This window comes from Plasmodium gaboni, chromosome 14 (genome assembly GCF_001602025.1).
Source record: "Plasmodium gaboni strain SY75 chromosome 14, whole genome shotgun sequence".
Classification (NCBI taxonomy): Eukaryota; Apicomplexa; class Aconoidasida; order Haemosporida; family Plasmodiidae; genus Plasmodium; species Plasmodium gaboni.
Genome location: NC_031494.1, coordinates 33241 through 45648, shown reverse-complemented (window position 1 = coordinate 45648; position 12408 = coordinate 33241). Strand labels below are relative to the sequence as shown.

At 16.8% G+C, this 12408-nt stretch overlaps 5 protein-coding genes and 1 non-coding gene across 6 annotated transcripts; 5 read left to right on the top strand and 1 right to left on the bottom strand.

The window, feature by feature from the left end:
- PGSY75_1402700 (putative U2 snRNP-associated SURP motif-containing protein) lies at window positions 1-1483 on the top strand (the record flags this gene model as incomplete). The annotated part of the gene is made up of 4 exons (XM_018787733.1): window positions 1-395; window positions 516-593; window positions 696-810; window positions 905-1483. Coding segments are annotated over 4 exons (1167 nt in total), but the record flags the coding sequence as incomplete, so codon positions are not given.
- Window positions 1484-2930: 1447 nt separating this feature from the next.
- On the top strand, window positions 2931-4327 carry PGSY75_1402500 (putative ubiquitin-40S ribosomal protein S27a; the record flags this gene model as incomplete). The annotated part of the gene is made up of 3 exons (XM_018787732.1): window positions 2931-3033; window positions 3328-3413; window positions 4067-4327. 3 exons carry the CDS (start codon window positions 2931-2933, stop codon window positions 4325-4327), a joined length of 450 nt encoding a protein of 149 aa, XP_018639104.1.
- Window positions 3735-3817, top strand: PGSY75_1402600. Its single transcript, XR_001974555.1, has one exon. It is a non-coding gene; the product is annotated as a small nucleolar RNA snoR22 (small nucleolar RNA).
- A 1281-nt stretch (window positions 4328-5608) lies between the features above and the next one.
- PGSY75_1402400 (putative U1 small nuclear ribonucleoprotein C) lies at window positions 5609-7060 on the top strand (the record flags this gene model as incomplete). Its single annotated transcript, XM_018787731.1, has 1 exon — window positions 5609-7060. The coding sequence occupies one exon, from the start codon at window positions 5609-5611 to the stop codon at window positions 7058-7060; it is 1452 nt and encodes a 483-aa protein (XP_018639103.1).
- A 1539-nt stretch (window positions 7061-8599) lies between these two features.
- On the top strand, window positions 8600-10576 carry PGSY75_1402300 (26S proteasome regulatory subunit RPN6; the record flags this gene model as incomplete). The annotated part of the gene is made up of 1 exon (XM_018787730.1): window positions 8600-10576. One exon carries the CDS (start codon window positions 8600-8602, stop codon window positions 10574-10576), a length of 1977 nt encoding a protein of 658 aa, XP_018639102.1.
- A 569-nt stretch (window positions 10577-11145) lies between these two features.
- PGSY75_1402200 (hypothetical protein) lies at window positions 11146-11712 on the bottom strand (the record flags this gene model as incomplete). Its single annotated transcript, XM_018787729.1, has 1 exon — window positions 11146-11712. The coding sequence occupies one exon, from the start codon at window positions 11710-11712 to the stop codon at window positions 11146-11148; it is 567 nt and encodes a 188-aa protein (XP_018639101.1).
- Between the last annotated feature and the right edge of the window lie 696 nt (window positions 11713-12408).

The following is a 12408-nucleotide window of genomic DNA, read 5'->3' as shown; positions in this document are numbered from 1 at the left end:
GGATATAATATAAAAAATGAGATATGTAATTATAATATGGATAGATATAATACATATAATAATATGAATGTAAATAAAAAAATTATTATTATAATACCAGATGATAAAAAAACAAAACGGATAATAGATTTATTAGCTAAATATGTAACTGAAGAAGGTTATAGTTTTGAAGAGACAATTAAAGAAAAAGAAAAAGATAATCCAAACTTTCATTTTCTTTTTGAATCTTCAGATTTATTTTATTATTATAAATGGAGAGTATTTTCATTTGCTCAAGGAGATAGTTATAAAAACTGGAGAACAGATCCGTTCCATATGTTTTCGAATGGTTATTTGTATGTACCTCCATCGATAGAAAAAAAAAACAAGGCTCTTCTCATAAAACGAAAAAGAGGGTAACAATGTGAATATATCTATATATGTATATATTAATATATTTATTTGTTTTATATATAGTTCTATTAATGTGTAAATTTTTATTTTTTATATTATTTTATTTATTTTTTTTTTAATAGGAGAAATAAAAGAGGTCATATTGACCAGAAGAAAAAGAATAAACTTATAAATATTTTAAGTACATTGAATAAAAAGAGGTAATATATGCATATATATTTCTTAAGATATTATATATATATATCATATATATATTATATATTATTGATATTATATATATTTTTTTTTTTTTTTTTGTGTAGGGTAAGTATATGTCGTGCTATGATATTTTGCACTAGACATAGTGATTATAGTTTGGATATAATAAAAATTATATCAACCTTCTTGACAGATATGAAATATGATTTATTAAGAAAGGTAACACATGAATAGATTATAATAATATGCACATATGTATATATATGTATATATATATATATATATATATATATATATATTTATTTTTTAATAGATCAATCTGATATATTTATTATCAGACATTCTTTATAATTGCAGTAATGAATTTTTTTCGTCGTGGTCATACAGAAAAGATATAGAGGATGAATTGCCTAAGATATTTTATTTTTTAAGAAAACATATAAAAAAAGTTGATAGTAAAATAAAGGGCAAGATGTTTACAGATAGCTTAATAAATATATTCAATATGTGGAATACGTGGGCTATATATAATTCGGTGTATATGAATGGCTTACTGTGTTTATTATTTAATATGAAGATAAATTATATAAATGATAATAAAAGTGATGAAGAAAAATGTGATGAGAATATAGATGGTCATAAAATTCAATATTATGATGATATAAAAAGATATCCTTTATCTTTAAGAAGAAATGCTTATATGTATTTTCAAAAGGAGGAAAATGAAATAAATAAATTATGCCTACAAAGAGGTTTATATTATGATGAATATTTTACTAAAAAAAAAAAAATAAAATACTTATTATTATATGATAACTTCTGTGTAAAGAATAACTTATCTAATACAAATAATAATCAACATTTTATAAATAATTATTTTTTCTCAAGGTGATCAAAAGGAAAAGATGAAACTTCACATGGAGAATCAAAGCCTATCTCCAATAAATGTTAATAAGAAGTAAATATAAATAAATAAATAAATAAATATATATATATATATATATATATATATATATATATATATTAAATGTAATATTCTTAAGTTTATTAAAAAAAGAAAATATAAAAATATATACATATGAATATATATATATATATATATATATATATATATATAAAGGCAGATAATTGCTGCCTTGTAAAAAATAACTTAAAATTCCTTTTAAATAGTTGAAAGTAAAAAAAAAGAAAAAGGCTTTTTAAAATATGGATGTTGAGAATATACTGATAAAAAAAATGCATATAATCATATAATATATATGTGAACATATATATATATTATATATATATAATAACCTTTTAAAAAATAATAATAAAACAAATAAATGTAATATTAATAAATATTATATATAATATAATACTGTTTAATACTTTTAATATATATATAAAATGTCATTTTAAAATATATCTTTTATATTATATATATAATATGATAAGATATTTTTAAAATATAGTATATATATTTTTTTTAATATTATCGTTTTAATATAAAAATTGAGAAAATTGACTTAACAATTTATAATATATATAAAAATATATTTAAATTATATAATTATAATATATTATTTTTATAGTATAATAAAATAAAAGTATTATTTTATATAATATAATAAATATATTTGTTTATTATTTATTTTATTAATAAGTATATATATATATATATATTTTTTTTTGGGTATAAAAAAATTAATCCATTTTGCCCACTTCAATCACCAAGTGCCTTAAAAGAAAGAAAAAAATATTATATATTAAAAATATAAATATTATATTAATATATAAATATATTAATATAATTATATATATTATAATATATATATAGAAGGAAATATTATATATATTATATATATATATATATATATATATATATAAATACCTTAAAATATAATATATATATATATAATAAATAAAATTATATATATAAATATACATAATAATGTATTATTATTTTAATATTGAGATAATTCCACCTCAAGAAGAAAAACATAATAATAAATATAAATATGTAAACAAACATATCATAATGATATATATATAATATAATATTTATATATAAATTTTATATATATGCTGTGAAAAATTCCTCTTTTTTTTTTTTTTTTTTTCTTTTTTCTTAATTCTTATGAGAACACAATATTTATATATATATTTTTATAATTTTATATTTTACAAAAAAAAAAAAAAAAATAAAATAATAATTTAATATATATATAATATATTTTAATAATTATTTATTTTATTTATAAATAATTTTATAGAATATAATATATTAAAAGAATAAATATTAGAAAAATAAAAAATTAAAATATCTATTTTTTTATAAGATTTATTTATAAAACAATATGAAAATATTTATTAATATCCCTTATGATGATTCATTATGTATTGAGTCATCAAATATAAATAACATAAAAAATGTGAAAGAACAAATTTTTGAATTAAAAGGTAAAATAAAAAAAAAACTGTTTATTAATATTATATATATTTGTTTATATAAGAAATGTTATAAAGGATTTTTTATTTTGAATTTGTTTATTAAATATACATAATATATTAAATATAAATAATATGTATATATAAAAATGTAGTTATATTTGTTCAAACATTTTCTTGGGATATATAACAATAAATATATTATCCTTATAAAACATTATACATACATATATATATATATATATATATATATATTTATAATATTTATTTATTTTGATTATCATTTTATTTAACCTTTTTATATAGGTATTCCATATGAGCTTCAGAAATTATATAAAAATGGACGTCATTTGGAGGATGAAGAATTACTTGAAATCGATGAATCTGATTATGTAAGTTTTATAAAAAAAAGAAAAAACAAAATTATAGGATATATATAGAATGTGTAATATATATATGTAGATTCATATGTATGTATAAAATATTTATATGATGATAAATAAAAATATGCAAGTAGGGACATGAGAAAAATTAATTATGTTCTATATTTTTACCTTCTGATTAAAATCACATACACAACTATTTTATGATATATTAAAAAAAAAAAAAAAAAAAAAAAAGAAAAATGTAATTTACCACACATATATAAATATAAATACATATATATATATATATATATATATGTGCATGATAATTTGAAAGCTATATTTTTATTTTTTATGATGATACAATTCCAAAAATGCAAGTAGGGACATGAGAATATTATAAATATGTTCGTCTTCTATTATCTGAAAAAATAAAATAAATCTCTTTCACTTTGACCTTCTCTTCTCTCCTTTTTTTCTTTTTTTTTTTTTTTTTTTTTTTTTTACTATTCCCTATCCCACAACTTTTATTCATGTAAAGTTTATAATATTGGAAGGTTTTAAATATGGCGTGTAAAAAGAATATCTACATATATATATATATATATATATATATATATATGTGTATACCTTTGTGATTTATTTTTTATTATATATTTTTTATTTCATTATTTTTATAGGCCTACACCTTAAATTTAAATTTCGGTTTACTTGGTGGTGCTAAAAAAAAGAAAAAGAAAGTTTACAAGAAACCAAAAAAAGAAAAACATAAGAAAAAGAAAGTAAAATTAGCTGTTTTAAAATTTTATAAAGTTGGAGATGATGGAAAAGTATTTAGATTAAAAAGACAATGTGATAATTGTGCCCCAGGAACCTTGATGGCTGCTCACTTTGATAGAGATTATTGTGGAAGATGTCATCTTACAATAATGAAAAAATAAATATATTAATTAGTATATATTATATATATAATAAACAGATTTTATAATATATATATATATATATATATATATGTATGTATGTATTACTGTTTTTTTCTATTTTTTTTTTTTTTTTTCTTTTCCATTTATTTTAATTTAGTATACTATGTATTTCTTTTTTTTTTTTTTTTTTTTTTTATATTATCATTAATATATTAATTTTCATGTTGGTTTTATTTTGCCATATTTTAAGAAAAACTTAAAGAAAAAAATTGAATGAAAAATTTTAAATATATATACATTTATATGTTACTATATATATATCATATTTAAATTCGTAAATATATTATGAAGAAACCTTTGGAAAAAAGAGAAACACTTATTTTTAAAGTATATATATAAATGGAATATAATATTTTCAGATTTGTTCATTGTTTGTTTTTTTTTTAAAGAGACTAAATATTGATTATATGTAAATTAAATCGTATGACGTGGAGAATTAAAAAATAAACGTATTTTTTTGGTTTTAATATAATTGTATTATATATATATATATTATTATATGACATCATATAACAGTCATTTTATTATTAAAAAAATAAAGGTGAAAAAGGTATACACCATTTATTATAATTTATAATAAATCATTATATATATATATATATATATATATATATATGAGTATATCGTGTATGGTATTTCTTTTTCTCTTTTTTAAATAATCAATACATATAACAATAAATGTTAAAAAAATATATATAGTACCATTAATTATTTAAGAGGTTTTAAAATTACATTATATTAATTCATAAAACAAATATATATATTTTTTTTAAGAGGCAAAAAAAAAAAAAAAAAAAAAAAAAAATTACGTTATTCAAAATGAAGCATTTTATATGTATAAAATAAAATAAAAGTTTATATATATATATATATGTAATTTTTTTTTTTTTTTTTTGCAAAAAAAAAAAAAAAAAAAAAAAAAAATTACGTTATTCAAAATGAAGCATTTTATATGTATAAAATAAAATAAAAGTTTAAATATATATATATATATATATGTAATTTTTTTTTTTTTTTTTTTAAATGTAATTAAAAAATGAACATATATAATAAAATATAATATAAATATATATATGTACATGTCAATATAATCGTATTTTATCTTTTGTTTAAATATATATATATAATAAATATTAAAGATAAAAAAAAAAATATTATGAATATATATACAAAAATGATAACATATATATGTATATTATAATTGATTAATAACATTATTAAAACTTATAAAAGCTAGAAATGACAGATTATTGGGTTAGTTCGAAAAAACACTATTGTGAAACGTGCAATGTATGGATATCGGGACATAAAGTAAATATAAAGAATCATGAGAAAAGTGCTAGACATATAGAAAACTTCAAGAGATTAATAAATGAATCATTCAAAAGAAAAGAGAAAGAAACAGAAGAAAAAGAATTTCTTGAGAAAGAATTAAGAAAATTGGATGATATAGAAAAAAAATATCTTTTAGATATAAACAAGAAAGATGAAAATGATAAATCATATGATTCATATGTATATAAACATGTAAATGACAATAAAAATAATAACAATAATAATAATATTTATAATAATAATAATAATAATATTTGTAATAATAAATATATTTTAATGATACATGAAGATAATGGTTCCTTAGTTTTTTTTAATATATTAAAAAAACAATTGTTTTATGATAAACCAGCAGATTTTTATGAAGCCTTACCTGAATATCAAACCTTTTCAGAACAGTATGGATGGTATAAATATCTTGATAATAATTCAAATAATTTTTATTATTTTAACATATATAATTCAAAAAGTATATGGGAATATTCATCTCATAACATTGATTATTTAATAAATTATTTGAAAAAATGTGAGGAAACTGATTTGGCTAGTTTTAATCAGAATTACATGAACAAGTCAGGTAATTTAGGTTTTTATTATAATAATGAAAATATAAAATATGATAATATGAATAAAAGAATGACAAAAAATGATATAAGTTTATTATCAGAAGCTTGTAATAACAAAATAAAAGATGAAGAAATGAAGTTAAAAAATGTATATGATAAAAAGAATAAAATACAATTAAATATTCATATGGATAAGAAAAATGATAAGAGTATGGTTAATAAGGAAAAGAATAATTTCGAAACAGTAACAACAAATGAACATGATATTAAAAATGTTTTTAATAAGGGTGATACAAAAAAATATGAAAAGGAAAACGCAAGTATTAATAAATTAAATGATGAGAAAAAAGAAAAATTAGAAATTGAGCATATTAAAAATGAAGATAAAAATAAAAGTGACGATTTAAAAGAAAAAGGAAATAATGAAATGTTAATTACTTCAAATGATGAGACATCCAAACCAGGAGAATGGGAAATAGTTGAAGGGAATCAAATTAATAATATAAGTAATGAACATATTGAAGAAATATTTTATAATATTAAATCTAAAGAAGAAAGGGAAAAAGACAATTTAGAAGAAATAAAAAATAATATTCGTTATGAATATTCCTCTTTCAATGAATTTTATGTAACAAAAAAAGAATTGGATAATGAAGATTTATTTTTAAGTAAAGAATTTGAATTTGTTGACAAGCCAATATATAAAAAGGTTATTGATAAAAATGCAAACAAAAAAGTAGACTTTGCAAAGCGAACTATAAAGGCTATAAAAAATAAAAAAAAAATAACATAAGGGATGTTATTTTGGTATGTGAGTAACTTGATAAATGTCAAGGTTTAAAATTTTTGCACATAAATAAAAAAAAAAATATATATATGTATATATATATATATATATTATACCATAATGGTTATTGAATATTTTTTTTATGAACTTTCAGACTTGATGAAAATAGCATTTTTTTTTGTATTTTCAATTTTTTTGATTTAAAATTTTTTTTTTTTTGTGTGTATAAAAATATATATATATATATATATATATATACAATATATTTCTTTATTTCTTTATTTTTTTATTTCTTTATTTTTTTATTTTTTTATTTTTTTATTTTTTTATTTCTTTATTTTTTTTATTTTTTATTTTGTTTACTTATAATTTTTTTTTTTTCTTCTTCACAAAAATGACTTAATAAAAACCCTTAGCAATTTTGGGGTAATTTAAATTATATATATATATATATTATATATATTATAATATCTTGTATGTAAAAAAAATATATTTACAACAATAATAAATATGTTAATAAAACAAAATAATATAATATAATAATAATATAAAAAATGTATTATTATTTTTATTATATATTATAAAAAATTGTTCAATATAAAAAATAATAATAATAAATTTAATACACATAATAATTGTAATAATAGTATTATTTGAAATTATGTACATGTAAAATAAAAAAAAATAAAATAAAGTTTCTGACATATATATAATATATATATATATATATATATATGTATGTATGTATTAATAAATTAAATAATTTTATATGAAATATTAAAAAGAATAAAAATATACATAAGATAAATATAAATATATTTTCAGATATTTTTTTTATTTTATTAAAAAGATAAAATTTTGTTACTTTTGCTTAATATAATATACAATAAAAGGGGAAAAATAAAAAATGAATTTCTTTATGTCAAAGAATAATATGAATTTATAATTATAATTATAAGTATATATTTTTCTTATATTTATTTTAGTTGCATTAATAAAATATTTTTTATGACATTTTCTCTATTATTATTAGTTTATTAGAAGAATAAAAAAAAAGAAAAAATAATATATACATTTATAAAATTTTAATAGAAGGAATAATTTTAAAAATAGGGGAAAACAATATATAATATATTTAATATATATATATATATGAAGTTATTTTTTATATGTATTATATCACTTACTGATATTAAGAAGGTTTTATATATATATATATATATATATATATTCAAATAATAATAAAAAAATTTTGGATGTAATATTATATAAAAGTATTGTATCTTTACAATATAACAAATAAATATAATACATAAAAAAAATACATATATATATATATATATATATATATATATATATATATGCTAGAAAGATAAGTTTTATTATTATGCACACAAATATATTTATACATATTATATACTTTTAGATCTGATATTGTATTATTTATTAGATATATTATTTCTTTTTTAATATAATATATTTGTTTTTATTTTATAATTATTTTATTTTTTTTTTTTTTTGTTGTAAATATTAAAGTAACAGAGAATGGATAACTTTGAAGAAATCGAAAGAAGCTACAAAGAAATCGAAGATGAAATAATAAGAAGGATTGATGATTTATGCGGTGGTAATTACTTAAAAATAAAGGATGAGATTATAATGCCACATATGAGTGATGATTTGATTAATAAGATAAAAATATTGAATATGCATATAAATGATAAGAGTAATGAAGAATTATTTGAGAAGAGGGTGACAAATGAGAAAGTGATGCAAATAAATGATAAGTTGATTTATTTATTATGTGATTATTATATTAATAAGAAAGAGATAGATAAATTAATTGAGTTCACAACAAGTAATGAGAATTATTTTAATATATTACCCCAAGCAAAGACAGCTAAATTGATTAGGAATATTGTTGAGAAGATATCTAAAAAGATACGTAATATAAGTACATTGTATATTATATTTAAGAAGTATATGAATTGGGCATATGAGAAGAAAAGGAATTTTTTAAGATGTAGAATAGAAGTAAAAATAATAATATTATATATAATAAAACAGAAATACAAAACGGCTTTAAGTCTTATTGATAGATTATTAAAAGAAGTAAAGAAAGTTGATGATAAAACTTTATTATTAGAGTTATATATTGTTCAAACGAAGATATATATGTTATTAAAGAATTCAACAAAAATGAAAGCTTCATTGACATTTGCGAAGAATATAGCAAATACAATAAATACAGCTATATATATTAATAGTGAGATTGATTTATTATCTGGTATATTATTTATATATGAGAAAGATTATAAGAGTGCATATATATATTTATATGAATGTTATGAAACTTTATATACATATATATATAATAGTCATAATAATACAATCGATTTTTTAAGTAAGAAGCATAATGATTTCTATTCTATAATAATACATAATATTATAAATACAAGTACTATATCATCTCAAAATAAAACAAAGAGTATAAGTCAGATAAGTCCATTTTTATTATCATTTTACACATTCTATGAATATTATGATACAAACAATAGTATATTATCATTAGATGAGATGAATATAACATCAAATAATGTTAATTTAATATATAGTGATGTGATATATAAAATATCATCATCATATGAAGAACTAGAAGAAGATAAAATATATTGCATAACAAATCCTATAGAACTAAATTATGAATTAATACAAAAATTGAGTATGGACACATATGGAAATATAATAGAAACAAAAGTGGATGCAAGAGAAAGTATTTCAAATGGAGAAAATCACAACAAAGAAAATATGATCAACAACAACAACAATAATAATAATAGTAATAATAGTAATAATTATAATAATAATTATTATTATAGTAGTAGTAGTAGACGTGGTTATAATAATTTTTTTATTTTACCACCTAATTATGATTCAAAAGGTATAGTCAATTTTGGTCTTAACTTAAATATAGAAAATGTCAAAATTATCGTACCTTTAAAATATATGTTGTTATGTAAAGTATTAGAAGAAAATAATAGAAAAGAAATAAATAATATATTGTGTGAAAATAATAAATTAAATTATGTACCTCATAAAGAAATACAAATCTTATTAGATATATCAAAATCTTATGAAAATAGATCATTAGATATTTTTGAGAAAATTATAAAAAATAGTTTATTCCTTATTAATATAGATAAAGTAATATATAATTATCTAAAAGAATTATACGAACTGTTACTAGAAAAAAATATATTAAAAATTATTGAAGCATATAGTTGTATTGATTTAAATTATATAGGAGAAAAACTCAATTTAGATATTAATAAAATTATTTCAAAATTATCAGAAATGATATTAGATAAGAAGCTAAATGGTACTCTTGATCAAAATGTTGGAATATTAATTTTATATGACGACATGCCAGAAACGAAAATGTATCAAAATGTTTTAGATATAATAAATAATTTAACTGAATCTGTAGATATATTATATGAAAAAGCTCAATTGACAATATAATTATTTAAATGCACTATAAAGTATAATGACACCTTACATGATAAATCTTATTAATATGTTTTAATATAATATTTTTAAATCGATCCCCTTTTTTTTTTTTTTTTTTTATTATTAATCCATATAAGTCTAAATATATTGATATATGGACATGTGAATATATTTATATATTGATGTATAAGTATTATATGTGTGAATATTTAAAATTTTTTTTTTTTTTTTTTTTACATTGAATTATATATATAAATATATATGTATATATTTATACATTTGTACATTTATGCATTTATACATTTATGCATTTATACATTTATGCATTTGTACATTTATGCATTTATACATTTATGCATTTATACATTTATATGTTTTTCTCTTTTTTTTTTAATTTTTCAACATAAACCAAAAAATAAAAAAATAAAGCAAAATAAAACAAAATGAAAGAAAATAAAATGAAATGAAATGAAATGAAAGTGAATTATATGAATATAAATAAATAAATAAATAAATATGTTAATATATATATATATATATATATACACATATTATATATATTATATATATTATGTTCAGTTTTATTCGAGAAACCAGAACATTGGACCCTCCCCCCTGGAGCCATCGGTCCTTTTGGGCATCCATGGAAATGAATTTGATTTATTTTTAATTATGTAATTACTTCCAAACATACACATACCACAATAGAATATAACAAATGACCATAAGAACCATACAATAGACACTTCTAATTTATTTGCATCTTTCATTTGTTCAAGACTTGGAACAATTCTTTGTGGTTGTTTTTGTTTTAATCTATTATATAATATTAATCGAAAAACATCTGTTCGTTCAGGTCCATGAAAAGCACTACCTCTCAAATTAATTTTTTTATTATTTTTAGAATGACTAGAATTTATATCATCAATGGTTATAATATTTCCATGATAGGATGAGTTTAAATAATTAAAGATATCATTTTGTTCTTTACCTATTTGTATACTATTTGTTTTTTCTACTGGATAGATAATATTTAATAAATTATTAGGTGCCAAATATTTCCACTGATTGAAATCATGCCACTTACCTAAATATATATGATTCCCTGCGCATTTTATCTGACTGAATTTTATAAATCCTGAATACATTCTATTTAAATTATTAAAAAAAAAAAATAAAAAAAAAAATAAAAAAAAAAAATGAATGGTGGGGGCCCGCGAGGGCGTACTCAGACTATGCAAAAATAAAGAAACACTCAAAAGTGAAATATGGCATAAATATATATATATATATATGTATGTGTTATTTTTAATATTTTATTTATTTATTTATTTATTTATTTATTTTTATTCATCGTGTTTCCATTTTATAAAAAAAAAAAAAAAAAACATATACTACATCAAATGCATATTTTATTATAAACACACACACATATTATATATAATATATATAATTTTATATTACCTGTTTATATATTAAAAAAAATAAATGAAAAGTTTAAAGTTCAAAATGAAAATTTTTTTTTTTGTTCATAATTATATATAAAAAAAAATATATGTATATATTATATTTTATACTATAATTTATTCAGTTCATTTATAATTTCCATTTATACGTGTATTATTCACATGTATGTAATATATTCAAAAAAAAAAAAAAAAAAAAAAAAAAAAAAAAAAAAATAAAAAATAAAAATTTAAAAAATATATATATATATATAAATATATATATATATATATACATATTTTTATTTATTTAATTTTTTTTAATTTAATTTAATTTATTTTTTTATTTTTTTATATATTTATTATTTTATTTATATTAAATTAATATATTTATATGTT